The 25,690-nt window shown below is 39.8% G+C and overlaps 4 protein-coding genes across 11 annotated transcripts in view; 2 read left to right on the top strand and 2 right to left on the bottom strand.

The window, feature by feature from the left end:
• Positions 1–3,704, top strand: part of AK3 (adenylate kinase 3) — a 29,497-nt gene extending 25,793 nt beyond the window's left edge. The window contains exon 5 of the mRNA XM_006094118.3: positions 3,506–3,704. The gene's annotated coding sequence lies outside the window, so the exon portion shown is untranslated. The remainder of the gene's footprint in view (positions 1–3,505) is intronic.
• CDC37L1 (cell division cycle 37 like 1) overlaps positions 1–15,669 on the bottom strand; it is a 39,478-nt gene extending 23,809 nt beyond the window's left edge. The window contains exons 1-3 of one of the 8 annotated variants that reach the window (XM_006094121.3): positions 15,373–15,669; positions 10,888–11,169; positions 6,825–6,918 (exon numbers count right to left, since the gene is read on the bottom strand). In XM_006094121.3, the coding sequence (XP_006094183.1) occupies positions 6,825–6,918; positions 10,888–11,169; positions 15,373–15,504 (508 nt within the window). In that variant the 5' untranslated portion in view covers positions 15,505–15,669. The remainder of the gene's footprint in view (positions 1–6,824; positions 6,919–10,887; positions 11,170–15,372) is intronic. The other 7 variants (XM_023758432.1, XM_006094122.3, XM_014460382.2 and 4 more) reach the window with 7 other exon arrangements.
• Positions 15,670–22,125: 6,456 nt separating this feature from the next.
• SPATA6L (spermatogenesis associated 6 like) overlaps positions 22,126–25,690 on the top strand; it is a 38,749-nt gene continuing 35,184 nt past the window's right edge. The window contains exon 1 of the mRNA XM_014460381.2: positions 22,126–22,164. Within this exon, the coding sequence (XP_014315867.1) occupies positions 22,126–22,164 (39 nt within the window). The remainder of the gene's footprint in view (positions 22,165–25,690) is intronic.
• PLPP6 (phospholipid phosphatase 6) overlaps positions 23,097–25,690 on the bottom strand; it is a 2,832-nt gene continuing 238 nt past the window's right edge. The window contains exon 2 of the mRNA XM_006094134.2: positions 23,097–25,689. Coding sequence (XP_006094196.1) covers positions 25,027–25,689 — 663 coding nt within the window. The 3' untranslated portion in view covers positions 23,097–25,026. The remainder of the gene's footprint in view (position 25,690) is intronic.

Raw genomic sequence — 25,690 nt, 5'->3', positions numbered from 1 at the left:
GCATAGTGATTAATCACAAAAACAATATGTAATTATATATGTGTTTTCCGATGGTCTTAGGCAACACCTGTGAAAGGGTCGTTCGACCCCCAAAGGGGTTTCGACCCACAGGTTGAGAACTGCTGTTCTAGACACAAAATGAACTTCCATATATTAAAGTTCCACATTAGAACACAAGGAAGAACAAAACTGAAGACCTATGTCTTACTGAGAAATACACCTTTAGTAACATGGGAATCAATTGAAAATAAGTGATTAATTATTAATTGAAAATAAGTGATTTGTCCTCATTTAAAAAACACAGGGAAAAAGCATTTTAGCATTTTCTTATAAAGAGTTTTACAAGCTTTATCAAGTTATTTACCCAACATTCTGGATACAGTGATTAGGTCATTTTAAATTCTGAGAAGCAGAATGACCATAGAAGTTGTTTGAAACTACTTCTCAAACTGTAATTAAAGATCTTAATAACTTTTGAGGATCATATCTAAAGGAAGCATAATCCTTATTGCTTATACCTGAAGTCATAAAATAAATCCTATAAAGCAGTTTTAGCTCTGTGACATTTCTGAAGAGGCAATATTTTCAACTCTATCTACTATCCATAGAGAGAGCATTGTTCTCCTGTTTACTTCTCCATGGCAGCATAATGACTCACTGAAGCACCAAAATCCTATCCATTTTGGTTTCTTTTGCGGGCAAGATAATATGAAAGGGTTAGTGACACTTGTAGGGGCCATGAAGAAGGGTACCATTAAATGTTAAAACAATAATTTTAATGTTATTTTCTTTTTTTAAAAATTTTTATTGTTGAAAGTATTACATAGGTCCTTCTTCCTCCCCCATTAACCTCTTCCAACCCACTCCCATCCCCCTCAAGGCCCTCACCACCCCACTGTCTGTGTCCATAGGTTATGTATACTGTATATGCATAGAAGTTCATTGGTTGATCTCTTTCCACCCATACTCCCAAGACAAAATTAACCCTTGAAGTTGACCACAGCTTTTCTTCATCTTAGAAATACTTGCCATGACTTGATTTAAAAAATGTATACCCAGCCCTGCCAGCGTGGCTCAGTGGTTGAATGTCAACCTAAGAACCTGGAAGTCATGGTTTGATTCCCGGTCAGGGCACATGCCTGAGTTGCCGCTCGATCCCCCGTGTGGGGTGTGCAGGAGGCAGCCAATCAATGATTCTCTCTCATCATTGATTTTTCTATCTCTCCCTCTCCCTTCCTCTCTGAAATCAATAAAAATATATATTAAAAAAAAAAAAAGTATACCCAGCCCTAGCTGGTTTGGCTCAGTGAATAGAGTGTCGGCCCACGTACTGAAGGGTCCTGGGTTAGATTCCGGTCAAGGGTATGTACCTTGGCCGCAGGTTCCCTGGTCCTGGTTGGGGTGTGTGCAAGAGGCAACCAATCAATGTGTCTTTCTCATATTGATGTTTCTCTCTGTCTCTCCCTCTCCCTTCCACTCTCTCTAAAAATCAATGGAAAAATATCCTCGGGTGAGGATTAACAACAAAAAGTACACCCAATTATTACAAAATTGATAAGTTAGGTTATAGGTACTCCATATAGACCTTTGTGGGGAGAGTGTGGAATCTTGAACAAATATATCAATAGAATCAATGCCTTAGTGGAACAGAACATACCTGAAAGTGCTAATATTATTTTGGAATTTATAAACAAATGGAGAGTAACACAATCTAGCATGATAGCTAAGAAAACAGAATCTAAGGCTAACCTGCTTTGGTTCAAATACTGGCCATTTACTACACCTTGAACAAGTTCCTTTATACCTCTATGCCTCCATTTTCTCTTATGTAAAACTAGAGGCCCAGTGGCGATAACGCGCAGCCCCGTCCACCTTGCTGCGATTGGAGCCTGTGGGCCAAAGGGGGGGGGGGGCGGCGTGAGGTGCTCCATGCACCTCATGGTGACCGGTTGTTTGGTCGTTTTGGTTGTGACGCCTCTTGGCCTTTTATTATTATGATAGGGCTAAAAATAGTAACTTACCGGATTTTTTTGCGGATTAATCAATACATATTAGAGCACTTAAAACAGTGTCTGACAGAGTAAACACTGATAATATTCACACAATATGAACAATTCATTCATTTATCAAATAGTAAACTAATCCTTTGGTTAAGGATAACCTAGTCATTTAAACTAGCCAACCAACTTATCTAGATACCTGAAAAACCTTAGGGAAATTAAAATAGTTTAAAATAATTTCACCTTTAAATTTTCCTGGTAAACATCTAAATCCCAATCCATCCATCAGCTTTTAATATTCTGATTCTTAACACAGTCCCTCAAATATATAATCTTGATAATTTCCGTTTCCTTTTTACATTATACTCATAATAAAAATTTTAATCCTTCAAATTATACTTATTATCTTAATTTCTCTATGTGCTAAAATCTCCCAACTAGGTTGTGAATTTCTTAATGAAAGATATATGACCTTTTTTTCTATACTTCCTGAGCCACAGGTCTCCTTTATTCCCAATCACCTACCACCAGACAATTATGTCTACCTACATGCCTGCACATAAACTCATTTTATTTGAAACCAAACCCATTAGTTTTTCCCTACCATCTACAGTGCTTCCTAGGCTCCATTACCCAATTAAACATTCTAGAAATTTCTCTGACATTTCTATTCTTCCTATAACAAATTGTTCACTAAATCTTGTGGTTATACTATTATAGTCTGTTAATACAGTGAATCATATTAATGAGTTTTCTAATGTTAAACCATCCTTGATTTCTTACTATAAACCCTTCTAAATATTTCTTTTTCAGATTATATAAAGTATATTTATTATGAAGAATTTGAAAAATCCAGGAGATAAACATTATCTGCAATTCTCTAAGCAATAATTAATGTTAACATTTTTATGTATTTCCTTCTGGGCTTATTTTTTAACTAGAGGCCTGGTACACAGATTCGTGCACTGGTGGGGTCCCTCAGCCTGGCCTGTGGACAATCCCCCAAGGGGTCCCGAATTGCAAGAGGGTGCAGGCCAGGCTGAGGGACCCCACCGGTGCATGATTGGGACCGGGGAGGGACTGTGGGAGGGCTCCAGGGTGTGTCCGGCCCATCTCGCCCAGTCCCAATTGGCTGGACCCCAGCAGCAAGCTAACCTACTGGTCGGAGTGTCTGGCCCCTGGTGGTCAGTGCACGTCATAGTGATTGGTCGAACAAATGGTTGGACACTTCGCATATTAGGCTTTTATTATATAGGATGACTTTCAAAGAAACAAAATTAGAATTATATCCTCCATATTTATTTTCTACTCATTTCACTTCACATTGTATACAAGAGTACTTTATATTAAATATTTTTCAAAAATAGGATACTGACATGCTTGAAAGCGATAGCTAACTGATTTCATTGAACAGACTGTGACTATCCACCTTCGGTGTCACTGAAAAAGATCTCATCATAGTATTTATGCAAATGTTTACAGCTTTTTTCTTTTCTTTTTTACAGCTTTTGATAAAATTCCCAATAACAACATCCTACATAGATTCAAAAATTGCTGAATCACAGCTAAATTTGGCTGGAAGTCAACAGATGAGCCATTGAAAACTGTGTTAGATCATCAAAAAGCAGTTCTGCTGATCATAAAGACAGTAATGTCAAAGATTCATATGACTTTGAATGAAATTTTGTAAAATTTTAAAGAAAATAGATTTTGTTTCTAAATTGATATTTTATATTTATAAAGCATGGATTACTAAATTAAGTACAAATGCAGGAGGAAAATAATCAAGATTTCAGTGCCTCACAGTACTCCATAATATGGTTGTACTATTTATCATCAGATGGCAAATTCCATCTAGTTATAATGTTAAACGCAACATAAGAGAGATAGTCAACAAATACTATTAGGGAAAGTTAGGACAAATGTTTTAATTGCACATGAGACCACAGAGAAGAACTGGTGTGGAAGCCTTTGTAGCCCTTTATAGCGGCCCATGTCTTCCAAAAGTTTGGAATGCAATGCAAGTTTGGAAAACCTCCAGTTGGAAGCTTTAATCACAATTGCTATTCCAGATGTGTTTACTTCAAAGAAGTATATCAATATCATTATTCTGACAAATTTTTTTCCTTTACCACATTAAGCAACCACCACCAGAAACATTTGCTTCCACCAGCAAAGAGAGCATTAAACTTTCATTGTCTTGCCTCAGGTCTCTATCAACTCTGTGCTACAATTTAGTTCACAGGGACTTTGTTATCTCATCATTCCACATAACTGTAAATTGGTCTACTTCACACTGATGGAACTTGGTGAGTGGAAGTAGCAGGTATCCCAGATGTCTTGGTAAGATATAAACATGCCAGAAAGCTGGAAATAAAACACAGGAAATTTGGGGGAGCCTACAATCTTAGTACATTTCTGGAGGATCCAATGGGCTATAGCAAGCAGGCTATCTCCTCCAACGTGAAAAGTCAATGCGCATTTCCACTAAAAAACAGGCACAATGTGAATCCGTGAGTGGCTATAAAGTCTGATTGGCTTTGAAGACAGTATGGCTCTGGTTAGTATTATAGGATGAGACACTGGAAGCCCACACATACAATGGCAAAACAACTGTTTATTAATCATTTGTGAATGTTATGACAACCATTATCCTCAGTCATCTCATTGCTTACACAGTATTTTATAAACTAAGGGGTCATGATGGCAGATGAGATTATGCAGAGATTCAACAGCCTGGGATCTCCCCATCAATATTCCAGGATAGCCAATGAACACCTAATTTGCCAGTAGCAGAAATCAGTGAATCTCGGAGGAACCATTGGTCCCTCACTTCAACAAGGCCATTCCAGATCTGGTATTGCCTTCTCTCCTTGCCATTCTTCTATCAGTAATACATCTGTGGTCTTACTAAATGACTTATATCCCCTACCACATTACTTACTGACCCAGTGAAAAATGAAAGCAATGGGCTTGTGAAATTCACTGGTATTAGGAACACACTATCAAGAAACACCAGGTTTATTGAATGTGAAATGTTTTACTGAAGACACATACAGTTATAGTGCCAGGTGGGTTATTACACCTTGTAAGGTTGAGATATTTTCCCACATAATATTGCTTCTGACCAAGTTTACAGCAAAAGTGAGGGAACTGTTTCACACTGGCTGGTTTTACATGGCTCCAAAGCAACTCGCCTATAATATGTCAGCTGGTGACACCTGAGGGATGCTATTCTACCAGCTGCAGCCATGCTCTGAAAGAGCAAGTGATATACGGTACTGTTTCCTACAGCAGAATACATAGGCCTAGGAAGAGAACTGGAGGTGAGAGTGACAACTCACATTATCACAACTAAGACTTACAAAAATTTTGCTTTTTATCCCTATGACTTGGGCTCTACTCATTTAAAAATTTTAATATCTAACCAAGCGAGGGCTGTTTATCCTTTTCTTTCTATTATAAATGATGCCAGAATAATAACATATATAACAATAAACTTCACTTTTTCAGATACTATGTTGGAATTAAACAGAATACACAGCTTATATTTTTAAATAAAAAGTATGAGGAAATGGGTATTTTATGAATAAACTGCATAAAAAGAAGGAAAAAATCTAAAGTATCTATTGTCATGACATAGTTGAGGACGAATGAAATTCTAAATACTTTTGGGGGAAGGAACACCAATAGGAAAGAGATCTCAAAATGCCATTTAAAAATCTTATTAATATACTACAAATAAAAAGTATGTTTACTAAATGAACATATTACTTGGGATAAAAAAACATGACTTGAAGCTTAACTCCTAACACTTCCGAGTGGCATTTTTACTTCAGCAGTATCACACTGCTTATAAATTTTACAACACAACATGCTGCTTCCCAACTGTGTCTTTGCATGTGCTGTTGCTTTGCTTCCTTATCTATATGGATAACTCCTACGTGTTCCTCATAATCCAGTTCAGCTGTTACCTCCTCTGGGAAGCCTTCACTTACATTAATCCCTATCTTAACACCTTTCCCCTACAAAGAAAACTATTTTTCAGTTCTTTGTATACATATTTCTATTACTATATTTATCTGAATAACAATTCAAGGACCTGCTTGAATTATATAATATCTAAAACCTAGAGGGGTGGGGGGATAAAAGCTAGTCCTATAACCAGATACCAAGGAAGCAAAGAGGAAAAAGATAAAGCAAAGACTAGCTGGGGAATGGAAAGAGGATGTGGGGTAAATAAAGACTGTATAGTATAGGGTAGTATCTATACTAATAGAAGAGTATTATGCTAACTAGACCAGGAGACCTTCCAGAGATCTTCTGGACGTCCTTCAAGACAAAGCCATGGTGGCGGGGCAGAGGCAGTTAGGGGTGATCAGGCCAGCAGGGGAGAACAGTTGGGGGCGAGCAGGCCATCAGGGGAGAGCAGTTAGGGGGATCAGGCCGGCAGGGGGGGCAGTTGGGGGCGATCAGGCTGGCAGGGGAGGGCAGTTGGGAGCGATCAGGCTGGCAGGGGAGGGCAGTTGGGAGCGATCAGGTCAGCAGGCAAAGGTGGTTAGAGGTGATCAGGCAGGCAGAGTGGTTAGGGGCAATCAGGCAGGCAGGCAAGCGGTTAGGAGCCAGTGGTCCTGGATTGTGAGAGGGATGTCCAACTGCGGGATTAGGCCTAAATCGGCAGTCGGACATTCCCCGAGGGGTCCCAGATTGGAGAGAGTACAGAACTCCCCCTACCCCCGCCACACTGTGCATGAATTTCGTGCACTGGGCCTCTAGTTATATAATAATAGATGTTATAGAAGGTAATTCAAACAATAGACTTACCAAAATGTCTGATTTTTTGCTCATATTTCTGCATAAATGATTCTGATTTATCTTCATCTTCTGTTTCTTTTCCTTTATCTTGATTAATAAAACTCTAAAAAAATTTAAGTTAAAATCAGATTTTATATTCTGATTGATCTTCTTTCTCAGATACTGAATGTCTTGCAATCTTTTCTATAGACACTATAAATAGGTGGTATAATCTTATACTGATAGTATATCATTAAATTCATGTGTTAAACTCTATTAAACAATTAAAATTTACTTATACTGGAGTTTCATTTAAAATGATGTATGACAAGTTATAAAATTACTTTAGAAATTATACAGAAAAACAAATGAATCTTTTTGTTAAACTAAATTTCCCTATTAAAGGTAGGTATAGAAAGATCCTTTACATGCATCATTTATGTTTTGCTTTATTCATTCCCATTAAGTATCTGCAACTCTAGACCAGTGATTTTCAACCTTTTTCATCTCATGGCATACATAAACTAATTACTAAAATTCTGTGACACACCAAAATATATATATTTTGCTGATCTGACAAAAAAAGTAAGATACAACTTTGATTTATTTACAAAATAAATAAATACTTTTTTTTGCTTCAAAATGACTTTTTAAAAATTTAGGTGCCCTTGCACACTCTCTCCTAGGAGCATGCCTGCGCCTTCCCACCCCTTTCTTTCTTTCTTCACAAGCATGATTTCCTAAACTCTAAGGGACATCACAAGGCTTGCAACCAGTGCAGCAATGGGCAGTGGCAATTCATCCCAGGCAAACCCCTGAACCAGTCCCCATGGCCCCCTTGTTTTTTTTTCTTCTTTTTTTTAATCCTCACTTGAGGATATTTTTCCATTTCTTTTGAGAAAGTGGAAGAGAGGGAGAAACATCGATGTGAGAGACACACATCAACTGTTGCCTTGAGCACGCACCTTGACCAGGTTTGGGGAGCAAACTGACAACCCAGGTATGTGCCCCAAGAAGCCCTCTCGGTGAGCCAAAGCAGCTCAACCTAGGCTCATTTTCCCAGCCCTTCCTTGTTTAATTGCCCCTAGCTTTAATAAACATCCACTAAAATAAAAAATAAAAATTCAGGCATCTAAACTTTTATATAAGGACTAGAGGCCCAGTGTGCAAAATTTGTGCACGGGTAGGGTCCCTAGGCCTGGCCGGCAATCAGGGCTGATCAGGGCCTTACGGCTGCCACCGGGGCCTTCCTTCCAGATGCCAGCTGGGGCCTCCCTTCATTCTGCGCTGCCCGCTGGTGGTCAGCGCACGTCATAGCAAGCGATCAAACTCCAGGTCAAACTCCCTTGGGGACAATTTACATATTAGGCATATATATATGATTTCTGGTACCAAGAGACACATTATTATGTGAGATGACCAATAAGATGCAACTCTATTATATAATCTATATATGAGACATACCAGACAGCTATAGTTGTTTTGGCTATTGTCATTTTTTTTTGACAATCTAAGGGAAAAGAGGTCAGTGCCCCTGACTAAATAGTCAGGTACTATATGTTTTAAAAATTCTTGCGGTTGAAAGTCACTGCTCTAGACTAATCTTTGGAGCTCTTGCTGGATATAAATCCCGAAATTCAAAGCATATAGAGAATAAAATATTATCTACCAGAAAGTCTTTGATAAGACACAAACCTAAAATAGACCTTTGTTGTAAACTTTTCTTAGGAGAAGCCAAACAGTTTGATTCTGAAATCAAGTACAAAATTCTATTAAAGAAGTGCTTATTTTCGATTAAATAAGTCATAAAATAGACCAAGATGAAGTTTGTATCTGGCTAGAAAAAATGGCAGAACAATTTTGCAGAACATTCTGTGGTCGCATTTAAACCTTGAGAACATCACTGCCAAAAATGAAAACTGCAAACTAGCTCTCTGGCAGTTTACAATAAAAAAGCACACAAGTTTATATATTTCAAAATGAAAGCATTTTTTCCTTATATACTCTGCTATCTAGACCAGCACTGTCCAGTAGAAATATAATCCATCACAAATATAATTTAAAGTTTTCTATTAGCCACATTAAAAAGCATAAAGAAACAGATAAATTAATAACATTAGTTTAACCCAACATATCCAGCATATAATTTCAACAGGTAAGCAATACAAAAAATTATTAATAAAATATTTTACTTCTTTTGGTACTAAATCATTGGAATCTGGTGTGTATTTTACACTTACAGCACATCTCAATTCGGACTAGCCATATTTCAAGCTCTCAATAGCACATGTGGCTAGTGGCTATAGAGTTGGACAGCGCAGATCTAGACCAGTCCTCTCAAGTCTCAAGCTCCCAGACAAAATCAATGTACGATTTTGAGCAAATGACTGGAACATAAAAATAGTCCTAATTAATGTGTGGTATAAATGTAGGCCTTGTTAGAACCTAAGTTTAAAAAAACAATTAAAAAGAGAGACAAATGAAAATTTGTGACCACTATATTAACTTTACAAAACAAAGAAATATTATTTTGACCATTCTCTCTGGAAGAAGAAAATTATTTTGAATAGTTTTAGGGTATAAATGCAAAACAGAATAAAATAACACTTTAGAAGACACACCCCTAGAACAATATATACTGACATAGCAAAACATTAAGATAAAGAATGATCCTAGCCCTGACCGGTTTGGCTCAGTGGATAGAGCATCAGCCTGCGGACTCAAGGGTCCCAGGTTCGATTCCAGTCAAGGGCATGTACCTTGGTTGCGGACACATGCCCAGTAGGGAGTGTGCAGGAGGCAGCTGATCGATGTTTCTCTCTCATCGATGTTTCTAACTCTCTATCCCTCTCCCTTCCTCTCTGTAAGAAATCAATAAAACATAAAAAAAAAGAATGATCCTATTGTGGGGGAGGAAAAATATATAAATATAAATTAGTACAAGTACAAAAAAAGTCTAGAAAGATATAACTTACTGTTACCAGTGTTATCTCTGGGAAATGGAACAGCTAGTGAAGGAAGCTTTATAATTCTATTTTACATATTTATGTGGTTTTTGTTGTTTTTTTACAAAAAGCATGTTGCTGAATTCATAATTTTTCTCAAGTAAAGAATGAAGTACTGATAGCGCTAGTGGTGTCATTTTCCTATGTGTATTACTTATTATTACAGCAGAACTAGAGCTGGTGTAGGAGAAGGATATTTAGAGTTCTTAAAAGGGTATGTTGAGGGTGAATGCCAGAACAGAAACAAATAACTATAGATTGAGAAGTCTAAAGAATAACGACAGTTAAAGGTAAATTAAATGTGAATTTAGACAAGAATGAGCAGTCTATCCCTGAAGCTTGAAAAGGTTAGTACAAACAGAAAGAATACTTTACATACTAGTTGAAAATGACTAACGTTCATTACCCATATCTACTTCAGATATAAAAATCAAAGAATAAGGCCTATATAATCCAGTAGAAATAGAAAACCACTCTTAATAAACTACTAAGTTGGCATAAGTAATATACTGGTCCTTTCACTACTAAAGCTTGTAATACCAAGTTCAGATTACTACCTAAAGTTTACTAAAAAAAGTAACAGTGGTAAACACTTTATTTAGTAAATCCAGCAACTGTACATTAGTGCTAAAAAACTAATAGCAAGCTGATAACACAGCAACATTAGAAAGCGCTTGTAAAATCTTAGCTTTACCACCTGATAGGCCCCATGCTACTTGCTTTTAAGATATTACCCTATTTAGTCTTCATACCAACCCCATAAAGTTGAGGAAACTGAGACTTAGAGATGTTAAGTGACTTGCCCAAGGTCACAACAAGCATGTGACAAAGCTAAGATTTGAGGCAGTCTGATTCCAGAGCCCACATTTATATTCAGTGTGCTATGCTGCAGCCATATATTTGTATTCAGAATTACCCACATTAGACACAATTGGGAATACAGGTTTCTGTAACAAGCACTTTTCATAAACTGTCAAAAACAAATACTGATTATAGGATTCTGTTGTTTTGCTACCAAATATGCACAAAGGTTTGTACAAACATTTTGGTTTTTTCTTCTTTGATTACGGTGCAAAAAAAGGTCATACCTTATTAAAAACATCCTTGCTAATGGTATCCACATTCCATAGACACATTCTCTCTCTTTGTACTAGAGCCTCTTCTTTCTGCCGCCATTCTTCTTCACGTTGCCTCAGTTCTGATACTGCTGTTTGTGCCTTGGCCTGTTCCTGATCCAAGGACTCAGAATTATGCAGTGCTAAGCTACCAAGTTTCTGCTGAGCTTCAGCGAGGTTCCATTTGCATGCCACAGAGCTCTTCACAAACTCTTTCTGCTTTTGGCAAGCCATTTCAATTCCATGGCTATACATCTGGATGAAAAATAATCTTTGTAAGAAATGAAGAAGGCATTGGGAATGTTTACACAGCACAGTTCAATTTTCTTTTAGTCAGGAATTTCTATACAATGTTTCTGGTGCATAGGTATCCAGAAACCTTCTGTGTGTGCAGTTACATTTTTATATTACGGGGCTTGTTTCATCAACTAGACTCTACCAGTAAGCTTCTTTGTTAATCTGTGCCCCTCCCCCCAAAACTAACAGCAACGAAAAGCCTAGCAACTAGCACAGATAAACTATAGCTGGTGTACAACAAACATTTGTTTTATAGTCTTTATCATCTGAAATAGCAGAAAGAGAACAAAAGCTTAAATCTGGTTCATCAACTTATTATTCAACATGCTGAAAACCAGACCTTTAGAATTTTGCTTTGCAAGTTATTCATTGCAAAGAACCTTTTATTTAAAAGCAATCATCTATTAGTTTCTAATTTCCTTCTATATTATCCAAATCCTTGGCAATCTGAGTTCTTATTGGCAATTTTTATTTATAACTGACTATATCAAATAGATACTCTTTATCTTAATCCTAATCAAAACAGGTAAAGTTATTAAAAAAGAAAAGCCAACTGGCCCACCCTGGTGATTCTGTTCCAGTCAGAAGCAATAGTAACTAGCTTTAATATTTACCGAACTCCTACTTGAGATGGGTGCCTTCTACTCTACAGCTGTATAAAATAAGAGTTGAAGGCACATTCTTTATGATTTCTTAGCCAAAATGTAGATCAATATCAAACTAGAAATTCAGAATAATTTTACTCCAATCTGTTCCCTTATCTACATCACTATTATATAAATAAACCCTTTCTCATTTTGAGCCATTCTCTTCTCTGCTAGACTTGGAGTGATCTCTCCAAAAACTAAATCTGGTAATTTTACTCATTCTTAGATTCTTGGGAAAAAGTGCAAACTCTGTGACATGGCATTGTCCCTCATGATTTCACTCCCTATTATCTCTCTGGACTCAGTTTCAGTTTCTCTCCAGTTTTGCTTATTCTTTCCCTCCACCCCTTCAATGTGGCAACCCCCTTCCCTCATGCCCCACCAAACTCCTACCTCCATTCCAGATTCTGGCATTACATACCTAAATTTTCTCTCATCCCTTCCCCCTCCACCCAAGTTATGCATACTTCCATAGCGGTGTTTTCACACAACATTGTGCTTATTTGTTTACCCAACTCTCAGCTTCTTTAGGAGCTAGAACAATAAATCTTAGGTGAATAAATGACTCCACTTCATGGAATAGTCTAGTGGTGGTAAAGAATTCTGAGGCAAGGAGCATGCAAGGTCCCTACTTCCTAGATGAGTCTTTCAAGGCAACTTAGATTTCTAATGGGGCAAATGTGGACATGTTGTATTCAGATGTTTTACCTTAATATTTAGCAGGTTTGGAGCCCAGGCACCACATGACTCTAACCAAGTACTTATTTTTATTTTTTTTGCTATCTTAGAATAGAATCAAGAAGTGCAGACTAGCTATGCTTAAAGGAGGAGCCAGGAAAAGAAGACAATTTAAGCTATAAAATTTATATTGTAAGAAAAGACAAAGATATACTAAGGAAGAATATATATACAAACAGATCTAGCATTTTCAAATTATGTGGGAGCAAATTCTCAAGTCATTTCTTTTCTCTCTTTTTTTTTGTTTTGAATTTTTGTAAGATTTTATTTGAGCCAAACTGACAACATATGCTGGGGATCAAGATCTCAGATGCTTAAGTCATTTCTTAAACATAGAAATCTTATCTCTAAATTCTGAAAATGATTTATGTTTAAATTCTTCTCCGCAGACTATATAGACGTTTGGGTATTTGAGCAAACTATGCAGCATGTATTGAGAAGACTAAATAAAAAGTCATATTTTATCTGTGAACATATTGAGATTTTGAAGGGACATTAAACATAAATTCAAAGAACATAAAATCAAAAAAGAAACTTGAACATTATGGTCTAACTTTATCTCTATATTCCAAACTGCTATATGTTATATGTAATGTATAATTCTGTTATAATTAATGTCATATGTGATGTATAACATTACATCCAGGATTAGACATCATATATAACATTAAGATGCCTAGATTCCCCAAATTCCATAAAATTGAACCAAAGCTATTTTTATAAAGATTATACAATGTTTATAAATTGAATTAAACATTTTATTCTTTCCGAATATTCCAATCCAAATGTAAATCCTAAAGCCAGCAAGACAAATAAACAGGTTATAACATGTGAACTAATTTAGGATTAGTAATCACTTTACAGATATTAACAGTATCCAGAGGTAGTTTCAGCCAAATAGTTTTGCATTACATCACAGGATGGGCACTGCAGTAGGTGGGAAAAAATGAGACTGTACTAGGAGTCAGAGTGGATTTTGGTTTTAATTCTGCCACTAACTAGATACATGATCTCAGGGAAATAATTTTCAATGAAAGAGATAAGGCTATTTGCTTCTAAAACCCCTTCCTGCTAAATAAGCTTATAATTCCAAGTGTATGAGCAAAGATTAATACACAAATATTTTAAAAATTAAGTTTCTCTTGCGATTCAACCACAATGCACTAAAATTCTTCTTCTACCCTCTCCATATGCCAATATGCCTTCGAAATTGACGTTGGCAGCTGCTGTTCATTCTCTTTTCCTCTGTAGCACATTCATTATGCGGTTATATAACACACTTTGTATACAAAGATGACACCAGTGACCCATCATTAGTGGGTGAGCACTGACCTACCAATTCTCACTCTGTCCTCCTAAAAAATGTCTTGCATTTTCCCAGTGACTGGCTGGCCAAAGTACAGTCTGTGTTATGAAACAGCATTTTTCTCTGTCTGAAGCCAACTCCGTGAGCTGGGCATAGGATCGATGACCCTGCACTCAGTGACAAACGACTTAAATGGCTCGTATTCGTTAACGGCTGGCACGATGAGTCTAGAGAAAAACTGTATTAATTCAGTTAAGCCCTTGGGGATTCCATTCTGCAGGAAGCCTAGAAAGCAGACACCTATAATCCGTTCGGTTGAACAGACACGTCTGCAATCCTGTAACACACGCTCAAAACACACTCAGGAGAAAAACCAGGACAAGATGATATGAGTATGTAAGCACTTTTATTAAGACAGGACCCAGAAAAATCCTAAATGGCACATCCCATGTAGCTAAGTTTCAGAGGAAGGCACGCTGGGCTGAAAACCACACGCAGCATCAGGAACCTCAGGAAGAAGTTTTAAGGACAAGGCAAACGTGAGCCTCTGCGTTTTTACTGGAGAAGGATGGGAAGCAAAACTACAAACAACCGTCGGGGGTAAAATGGTCACGCGAAGGGGAGAGATGTTAGGGCAGCCTCAAAAGCGACATTTAATTTGTTCAGATGTCACAGCAGTACGTTCGGGTCAGAAACCTTTATAAGGAAGGAGCTCGGTGAACTGCTGAAATACCACCATTCGCTGTGCCTAATGATGAACTAGGCACACATATTAGAATCTTCACCAGAATGCAATGCTCGGGTAAAACCACGCACAAGAGGACAAAAGGGTCAATGTGACCGCATGAGCCGCCCCCCATCTGGGTGCTGTCAGGAGAGGGCTTGGGGGAGGCACGCCTTCCAAGGGTGAGGAAGGATGAGCCAAGGTGAAAAGGTGCGGGCAGAGGTGGGGGTTGGACACACAGGTCTGGCCCCTCTTCCAAGCCTTCAGAGCAGTGGTTCTCAACCTTCCTAATGCCGCGACCCTTTAATACAGTTCCTCATGTTGTGGTGACCCCCAACCATAAAATTATTTTCGTTGCTACTTCATAACTGTAATGTTGCTACTGTTATGAATTGTAATGTAAATATCTGATATGCAGGACGTATTTTCATTGTTACAAATTGAACGTAATTAAAGCATAGTGATTAAGCACAAAAACAATATGTAATTATATATGTGTTTTCCGATGGTCTTAGGCGACCCCTGTGAAAGGGTCGTCCCACCCCCAAAGGGGTCACGACCCACAGGTTGAGAACCGCTGCTTTAGAAGATGCTACCATAGCGGTGCGATGGCACCGGGCGCTCGGCCCCAGCGGGTGAGGTGGCAGCGCAGACCAGGGCACCCGAGAGGGTCGCAGAGCCGGGGGCCTCCGGGAGCCCCGCCACTGCACCTCCCCTGCCGCTCGCAGAAAGGGGCCCCTTCTCACCTGGGCGCCGCCGCCCGGCAGCGGTGGGCAGCGGGGAGAACTGGGAGACACGTCCAAGTCACTCTCTTCCTCAGCCTCAGCCTCGGTCCGAGGGAGGCTCCAAGGTCCTGGAGGCGGCCATGGCTGCTCCATGCCGGGCTGCTGCCCGGACCCTACAACACACGGCCTCGGCGTGGGGGAGACCTGCTGCGCCGAGCCAGCCGCCCAGCCGGCCGGGGCCGTTACCCAGAATCCCTCTGGGGCCCGCGACGCCGACGCACGCCCCACGCTAGGCCGGGCCCCGCCACCGGCGGACGGCGGAACTCGACGGACACGATTAGGGACGTTACTTCCGGCCTGGAGGGCGGGGCCGTGGACGGTGCGTCCCGGCCCCCGTGTGTGAGGCTTGGCTCTGGGAGTCCTACTTTCTCTAAACACTCGGTTCCCTGCAGTTCTCATCGCTGCCGACTCACCCCGAGGGCGCTGCGGGCCCAGTGCCTCCTGCGCTGTAAACAGGGAGGGAGACCTGGATGCCGGGTGATGCTCAGACCAGGGAGCATCCACTTGTTTAAAATCTGCAACTCATTGCTATACATTGATATGTAAAACCAGTATTTCTGAAGCGAGGGTGTTGGGGCGGAGGGGGGGGGGGAGGGTAGAATTTTGAAAAGCTGAGCCACTTTTCCTCTCATTGTGAGTTACACGCAACAAGAGTTCTGCGAGCCTGGGCTAGGAGGAAGACGCCGAAGGGGAAGGACTGGACCCCGCACGGCTTTAAATCATTTAGACGAGTACCACTAATTGCAAACGGACAGGGAGGGCCTCCTGTATGTCTGCCTATCGCGTTTAGTCCTAAAGGTTTATTCTCTATAGACCCAGCATGCCCAAGGTTACACATATCAAGGGTAAAAACTAGGATTAGCTTAGGGAATCTGACTTTAAAACGTGCACATTTAACCATCAGGCATTGCTGTCGTCATAATTATAGAGACTCCTAAAAAGGAGACGTCATTCCCCCCCAATCTATTAGACTGGCAAACCTTTGAAATCAGTCAATACAGAGTGTGGACAAGAAATGCTCTGAGAGAAAATGTTTGTGTAACCTTTTGGGGAGGGGCAATTTGACTAAATCAGAGGATGAAGTGTTTTGATTCAGCAATTTCATTACCAGGAAATTATCCAGCAGTTATTTTTTGCATCAATATGCAATGATTTATCTACAATGATTTACTGCATTTTTTGTGTGTGTGGCAAGAAAAAAAAAGCCAAACAATCTAAGTTCCCATTTATAGAACTTTAAAAAGTTATGGTCTGTTATTACAATGGGATAATATCAGTCTTTTAAAAATAGTAAAAATATATAAAAATAAGCTCGTATAGAAATATCTCCCAAACGTGTTGAGTTAAAAAAAAAAAAGCAACTTGCGAAGTTAGTTATATGTGTGGGCATATCTATAGCTGTAGAGAAAGAGAATGATCCAATTTGTGTAAAAACTGTGTATGTACAGGTATAGAAAATTCCTGGAGGGTAAACAAGAATTGCTATTGATTACCCCTGGTGAGTAAGGCTGGAAGGGAAGTTTCTGAGAATCATCACTTTCTATTCTTAGTTTTCCTGTATTATGCTGTTTGAATATTTTCCAATGGGTATCTGTTATATCTTAATAATTAATTACAAATAAAAGTTGAAAAACTAAAACCTTTTAGTTTAGGAGTCAAAGCTGCAGGAGAAAATATGACAGCAGATAAAGTACAAAGGGTGAGGAGGCAAAAACACTTGTATCTTTCATTAAAAAGTTATTTCAAATGAAATTGAAAATATTTCTCAGAAGTTTTCAGTGATTTCCCTGTACATAACATTCACCATACATAATTATGATTCACTCCCTGGAACTAGATGCATTGCCACCCAAGCAAAACTTGGGTTCCATTTAGCAATGAAGAAAAGCTTACGGGTGTTAGCTACTCAATCACATTGTCATAACTGCTTACATTCCTGTAATACCCAGTGCCAGTCTAATTCTTGAGCATCATCTCCTAACCTCCTCTACCTCTTGCTGAGATCTCTGTTGGTATAGTCAGTGGCCTCCTTTTAGTTCCTCAAACATACCAATATCTTTCCTGACCCATGGCCCTTTACATTTGTTGTTCCCTTTTCCTGGCTATCTTTTCTATTAGTTCTTTAAAAATACATTCTAGTGGTCATGCTTTCCTTTCTAGATCTGAGATCAAATTGTCATACCCTTAGAGAAGCTGACCTGTCCACTGGGTCTAAATTAGGTTCTTATTCCCTCTCCAACCTGTACCCTTCTATGTCACCCCCTGGGTCTTCCCTTCTTAGTATTTTTCATAAGGTCCACAAGAGCATAGATTGTTTCTTGCTCACCCTTGTACCTCCATTGTCCAGAACAGTACCTAGTGCATAGTAGGTACTTAATAAATATGTGCTGAAAAGATGAGTGAGGAACTAATGAATAGAAACAAAGATAAAAAGAAAGATATAGCATTAAATAAAGATGGAAGAGGGTAAAAAGGGAATGGAAATGGGTATATTTTGGGAGGAGGAGAAAGGGTAGATATAATAACATCAGAAGTCGTCTCATTTTAGCTATTCTGACTTTGGGGCCTGAAGCCTATGCCCAGGTAAAGTGGACACTTTTTAAAAAATATTTTTTTATTGTTGTAAAGTGGACACTTTTTACAAGCCTTGGAACCAAATCATACTCTTCTACTTTCTTATATTGGATAATAAATATAATTCCTTGGAAATTGCTTTGGGTTATAATTAATCTACTACTCTCATGGACATAGAACTAGCCAGGAACTCAAAGGAACATATTAGTTTTTCCTGAATGGAAATGACTTTAAAATGGAAGGATATGGACTATGTAGTCCAGAATGCCCAAGGGCAGTCCTTGTGGAAGGGTTTATATGGTGTGGTTAAGTAACTATTGAGCCTACAAATGCGAGCGAGGCAAAGCAGAAGCTAAAGAATAACATATGAGTTTGACTCATGAACTCTAATAAAGTTTGTGAAATATATCCCATATGTGGGCCCAGATCCCAAATGACTTAAAGATTGTTAAAAGTTGTTCAATTGCAATTTAATTCCTTCCTTGGAAGCATTCCTGATACTTGGGGGAAATTCTAGAGTTGTACATATACTTAATGAAATACTACTCAAATTACTAGCTCCTGTTTTGGACGTTCATGCAGAGACCACTATTCTTATAATACAGTGCTTCTGTTTTTCCTTAAGTAGGGTTCCCTCTGAATTACTTGTAAAGTACTTCACACCACAATAATTTTCTTATCTGCATTTTGGGTGAATAAATCCATCATATTTTTCTCTTTAAGTGTATATGGACTTGTATTGAAGGGAATTTCATAGAGATGCCATCAAGAATTCTTTTGATGGGCTATTTTAGGACAGAAGGAGATCCGCATAAGGATATGATTTCTTAAGTATGTGTTAAATATTTTAAAGTTGTTATTATGAATATTTTTAAATACACAAAACTATAGAATAATAGTAAACTTCAGATTAACCCAGATGAACAATTATCAAGCTATTGCTACATTTTCTTTATCCATTCCTTTTGTTCATTTCCTAGGATATTTGAAAACAAATCTTAGACATTAGATCATTTCTACTATATACCTTAATATGTATCTCTCAACAATGTTGATATTTGTCTTATATAAACACAAGGACATTATCATACCTATTAACTAGCATTATCATACCTATTGTTATTATTTAATACCCAAACCATAATAAAATTTCCTTGATGGTCTCAAATATTCTATTTAAGTTGGTTTTTTTGAGTCAGGGTGCCAACAAAGTCCACATATTACATTTGGTTGTCAGGTCATCTTAAGTAACTTTTCATCTAAAGCATTTCCCCTTCCCTGCTTCCTTTGTTTTTCAATGTCATTGACTTATTGCAGATTAATTGGGTCAGTTGTCCTCTCCCCCGCCCACATTCTCAATATGTCTGTTTGCTTCCTTGTGTCACTAACAAGTTTCTCTATCCCCCAGATTTCCTTTAAGTGAAGTTAGCTCTAGAACAACTCCGCTCAATAGAAGTTTCTGTGATGATGGAAATAATTCTTCTTGCACTATCCAATACAATAGCCACTAGCCACACGTAGCCGTTGAACACTTTAAAATGTGACTAGTGAGCCTGGCTGGCGTGGCTCAGTGGTTGAGCATCTACTTATGAACCAGGAGGTCATGGTTTGATTCCCGGCCAGGGCACATGCCCGGTGTCCAGGTTGCAGGCTCAATCCCCAGTGTGGGGCATGCAGGAGGCAGCCAGTCAATGATTCTCTCTCATCATTGATGTTTCTGTCTTTCCCTCTCCCTTCCTCTCTGAAATCAATAAAGATATATTTTTTAAAAAGATATATTAAAAAAAAATTTATATATATATATTTGTAATCATGAGATTCCACCTTCACCTTGTCACCTTGTCAGGGAGAGTGGCCTGTGTGGGATATGTAACTCTGTGTGCCTATGCTAATCCATACACACAGTGGATGAAATCCTAGATAAAAAGTATTGTGAGGAAAGAAAAGGATCTAGAAATGTTGCTTAGGCAGGTGGAGGAGGATGAACAGAGACAGAGGAAGAATAGCCAAAGAGTTGGAGGGAAACCAGAAGAGTGCTATGTCCTAGAAGCCAAGCAAGAAGAGCCCAGTTTTATCCAGGAGAGTTCAGTGAATCAAGGAGAGTCCAGTTAAGTCTAGGAAGAACATAAGATGGGACATAGTGTCTCTAGGATGTCCATGTTACAGGGACAGTGACGTGGCAGGGTACACCTGGATTCAAGTGTGGCTGCTTCCCTTTAGCTGTGTGTCCTTGGGCAAAAGGCCATCTGATCTCATTCTACAGATTCTGCATCTATAAAATAGGGATAATAACATTTTCCTCAAAGCATTATTGTGAGGGTTACATGAATGATGCATATGTAATTTGTCTAGCACTTTCTAGGTTCTCAATAAAGATTGATTCCTCCCATTTTGTCTCTGACCACTTATTCATTTGTTTGACTCTCACTCTCCTCGATGTCTTAGCTTTGGTGTTGGTGGTGACTCACTGGTAAGGGTCAACACAGGTCCATTCCTCATATATCACTGTACTAGTCTGGGTGCCAACAAGCTGTTATGAGCTGACAAATCAGTGCTCTGGATACTGTAGGGGGCCAACCACCCACTTATGTACCTCTTGATATGTAGACAGAGCACCCAGGATTGGATAAGGACACAAAATACCCTTCTTCAACATACTCAGTTTTTCCCTTCCAGGGAAAGGAACTCCAACTACCAAACGAATACCTAATTTTTGTCTCAAGACATCTTTTTGCACTTGCATTTTGCATTTATATAAATCTCCAATACAAAATATTAATAATAAATGACTCATCACAATTAAATTTTTTAAGAGTCAGCATTGGCCCTACCAGATTTTTCCAATTTGCTAGAAGCAACCACTCCCTTCATTTTTATTTGTTAAACACAGTGAAGGGGGTGGGGGAGGGAGGAAGGGAAGGAAATGCAATTTTCCCTACTGGTTAATAACCCTTGCCCTGTCTGCCACCACTGACGGTTTTTGCAGTGTAAGCCTGGTTTTGGCAACTACAGTAACTACCCATTGGGAGATAATATAATTCATTGCTTGCATTAGGTTAACTAAACCCCCAAAAGAGAGACTGACAATTTCTATTGTGGCTAAAGCGGGAAACCTAACTTTTTAAAAACCTTTTTAAAAATTATCCTTGTAGCCCTAACCGGTTTGGCTCAGTGAATAGAGCGTCAGCCTGCGGACTCAAGGGTCCCAGGTTCGATTCTGGTCAAGGGCATGTACCTTGGTTGCGGGCACATCCCCAGTAGGGGGTGTGCAAGAGGCAGCTGATCAATGTTTCTCTCTCATCGATGTTTCTAACTCTCTATCCCTCTCCCTCTCTGTAAAAAATCAATAAAATATATATTTCAACTAAAAAAAAATTATCCTTGTATTTCTAAAAAGCACGTTGAATTTCTTATTGACAGTGTGTGCTTTGCGGACCAAACATGAGGACATAATATTTCATAAACAAGAGAGTACCTTTAGGGACAGGCTACTATGTTAACTGAAACATCTTTGTGAGAAAGACATATGGATTGGTTTTCTCCCAAACACCCCGACAGGGGCCAGGAACGAATTTGCAACCCAGATAAGTGCCCTTGACCTGGAATCTAACCGACGACATTACGGTGCACGTGCCCACGCTCACCGGCCAGGGCCCCATCCATTTTTAGACGGACACTCAACATTTGGTGTAAAGGGAACCAGGGCTCTTAGCATCTCGCCACCCGGCTACCATCTCAGTACCTGGTCGTTCTCCCGCTTCAGCGCACAGTCTGGCAAGCGGACCTTGGGACCGCGCTTCCCTAGCAGAGCATTGAAGACGTGTACGCCTGCGCCTTAGACCTCGCTGGCGTTCTAAGGTGGAAGGTTGCGCGTTTGAGTTTCCATGGCAACGCGACGCTTCCGCCTTCTGGAAGCCTTAGCTCCAGCTCCGGCTGTGTGAGACCCGTCCGGGTGGGAGGGGACCTGGGCACTGGGGAACAGATGGGGGTAGTAGGAGGAGGTGGGGGCTGGGGAAGCTGCTGGGGACATTTGCTCCAGGGATTGAACTAAACTAAGAAAGATCGGTCCTTGGCTCGACGCGAAAGGATCTTTTCATTCCGGTCCTTTCGCCCACGCAGGGAACGATGCCTCTGGAAACGATGCCTCTGGAAGTGGTGGTGGAGTTGCAGATCCGGGCGGTAAGAAAGATCAACGAACCTCCCTCTCCTTGCGCCCAGGTTCTGAAATGGTCCCTGGTCATTCTCACCACACCCTCTCATTCACTACACAGAGATCATTATCTTTTGGAACAAGCAGTACTCTGTCCCTACGATTTTCTACACTGGTCTTCCCAGACCTCCTAACCTTTACTTCAGCTCAACCTCTTCCCACTTTCCTCCCCCTTAAAGCCAACTTGTTTCTAGCTTTATCCTGAAATTTTCTGCTCTTTAAAAATAACCCTGTATTAAGTCCAAGGAGGATTTTCTTTTCTTTTGCAGGATAAAGATTTGGGAAAGATTTAAAACCCTCTTTTAAATAACCAGGTTAGAAATTTCATAAAGCCTCATTACTTCCTGATAATTTTTCACTTCTAGGAACCAATAAAATATTTAAAAGCTATTTCCCCTATTAGCTCTGGTTTGCTAAATCCAAAGGGGAAATCAATCAACTGTCTTATAATTATCCACTGAATCTTGCTTAAGTGAGATACTGTGGCAGAGTGACTCCACTGTTCCTATTTGGGCCAGTCATTCCTCTTATTTCAGTTCCCATTTTCCAATCCTTCCATCTGTAGTGACAGGCTGTCCTGCAGCTTTGCCTCCTAACTGTAGGGGCTTCTCTCCTGGCCATGATTACAAGCAAACATGCCACACAGGTTATGGCTATGGAAAATATGGTTAGTCTCTATACAATTGACAAATGCAGTTTCATTATCCACACAACTACAAAATAAAGAGCAGAATTTCCTGGATGTTCCACTTGGACAGCAAATAGAACCAGGCTGTATCAGCCGTGCAATATCAATTGCAAGCTCTCAAAATGTGTAGTAGTAAGGTGAAGGAATTCTTGAGAAGGTGAGTGATAAATCAGTCTTCCTCTTCGTCAAGGCAAAAATGAAACACTCATTTCATTCAATATTATTGGTTAATTTTATTTTCATTTTTAAAAGGCATTCCTCAGTATACAATTAATTAACAGTGAAATCAGTTTTCTACTCTACAGTACTTAGGATCCTCCAAAAACAGGGTGAATTGATCTGTGCTTTAAAGCCAGCAAACTAGGCCCCAGCAACTAAGATAGGGGATTCCAGAACTATATCTAGCCAGTAACCAGAAGGTAAGCCTAATTTTGAGCCTCTAATATTCAGGTTTGTGAACACTGTAAGAAATGTCATGCTTCCGAATATCTGGCCTGAATATTGTTACCATTAAAATAAAGGATCTCTCTAAGATTAAATGATAAAGCAAACTACTTACTGCTTCAGTTTGACTCTGCAAGTGAAGAGGTAGTCTGTGTTCAGGATGTTGTGGGAATGAAAATGATTTTATTTGAAAAAGCTACTCTTTTATCTTGAAGAGTAGCTATTCCTCTCTCAGTGTGCCTCCCACACTCAGAAAATTTGTTTCCACCCAATCATAGCCTGCTTGTCACAGCCATTCTCCAGATTCCTATGTGCACCTCTACTAGTTTATGACAGATCAAAGGTTATAATCCATTCTATTTATAAATGTCAAAATAACTTGTCGAAGGTTTTTAACTTAAAGGTTCTTAATTTTTAGGTAGAGAGGCATTTAAAGCTTACCCTTTCAGTTTTTCATGGTCAAAGAATAATGAGCAGAGTCCACTCTACATTTGGTGGTCTTTGTTCTTGTGATTTGGGGGAGGCACCATGAATAAACTGCTTTAAATGTAAAGGTCAATGTAAATTTAGGAGTTAGTTGTACCTTGTATAGCAGCAGACTCCCCTGATTAATTTCAAATGAAATACTGTTACTTAAAGTGTGCTGTGTACAGGGAAACAGAATTCCATATGAAAAAGTATTAATACACAAGGTATAGATGAAAAAGCTCACACTTTTGCATTGCAAAGAGTCACATTATTTTCCCATTTTATTAACTCAGTGGAGGAGCTTTTTTTTTTTTTTTTTTTTATTCAATAGAGATGACAGGTAGCAGGGCCCCATATCCTACCATACTGGTCCATTGACATACTAGTAGTATGTGGTTAGCTATCCGCAAACTCTCAGTTTCTCTGACCTCCTCAGTAGCTTATCTTTTCTGCATAAGGCCATTGTTCTATCCTCCCTTTTTTTCTAGAGACTATAGATATGTCCGTCTTTCAGTGTATCTTCTTCAAGTAAGTTCTTGGCTTGTTCTCTGAATGCTAAAAGATAATATTAGAGAATAGTGGGAACTAAATATAAATTTAAAGATCTTTTGAAGAGGTAAAAGAAAGTTATGTACTATAATCTCTCTTCTCACTACCAAGTCCACAAAGATGGAAGAGACAATAAACTAAAAATGCTTACCAAGAAAATCAACATTAAGAGGAAATCTCCCCAGCTGTGATAACAGATCTTCAGAGAATTAACTAGAAAAAGCTGTGTCTTAGACTCTTAAATAACTAAGAACTATGATTAGTATGCAGCTTATCTGCCTGTATATTTACAGAATGAAGATCCTTTTTTTTTCCCAAAGTTCAGTTGACAAGTGATATATTGACGTATAGGATCACTACAAAATACAATTTTTCTGATGTCAATTTTGAAAAAACAGCAACATTACAATCACGCCAGCTCGATTTCTTTGCAGTTGTCCTGGAGATACAAACAGTTGTTGAATGTATAACAGTGGGATTTTTTTTCTTTCTGTAATATGGCTGTGATCAGTAATGGCCAGCATGTGGCTTCAGCCTAGCAACCCATCAAGAGGGACACCTAAAATTCCAAAGGAAGCCTGAAATGTCCTAAGAGGGACAAGCGGTATGGCTGCTGGCTATGTCAGCATGATCGCATGTGGAAACATTTACATCTCCTTGTGCCATAACAAATAAGACGGTGTCATTGTTGGTTCCACAGTACAAAGAGGACTGGAGCATTGTGCGGTGACAGCCAGCAGTAGTCCACGATGCTATACTGCATGTAGCCCAGGAAAAAGCCAAAAGCCACGTCGGTGACATTGTGTCGCCCCAGCATGACCCTGGAGAGGCCCAAGATGAAGGCCCACAGTACCACCAGCACCCTCAGTGGAATGGCCAGCACCAGGTGGTTCAAGATGAACCGCGACACCAGGGCGGCCCTGGTGGCATGGCCCGAGGGAAAGGAGTACTTGTCCACCGAGAGGGTGACGAACATGTCCATCTGGTTGTGGGCTGGACGACGCCTGCGGACCAGCCCCTTGAGCAGGGCCACCAGCAGCAGGTCCAACAGCAGAGCGAAGAGCAGGTTCATCAGCACCTCGCGCCCGGCCCAGCTGTCGCTCCTGGACAGGCAGTAGAGGGTGCCCAGCAGCCAGGGGATGCCGTGCCCCGAGATCTCCAGCAGCTTCATAAGGGGCCGCACGCTGCCCCAGGACGAGCTCTCTCCCGCGCACACCCCCAGCTTCTTGGACAGCCACAGGTCGATGGCCAGCAGGGAGCGCAGGGCGATGCCCAGGAAGGACGGGTTCAGGTCGATGCGGTCCTCCTCGGGCAGCGGGGGCGGGGGCGCCTGCGAGGGGACGGCC

Source organism: Myotis lucifugus, unplaced genomic scaffold, assembly GCF_000147115.1.
Source record: "Myotis lucifugus unplaced genomic scaffold, Myoluc2.0 scaffold_130, whole genome shotgun sequence".
Classification (NCBI taxonomy): domain Eukaryota; kingdom Metazoa; phylum Chordata; class Mammalia; order Chiroptera; family Vespertilionidae; genus Myotis; species Myotis lucifugus.
Note: the sequence above shows the minus strand (reverse complement) of the source record. Positions and strands in the feature narration are given on the sequence as shown.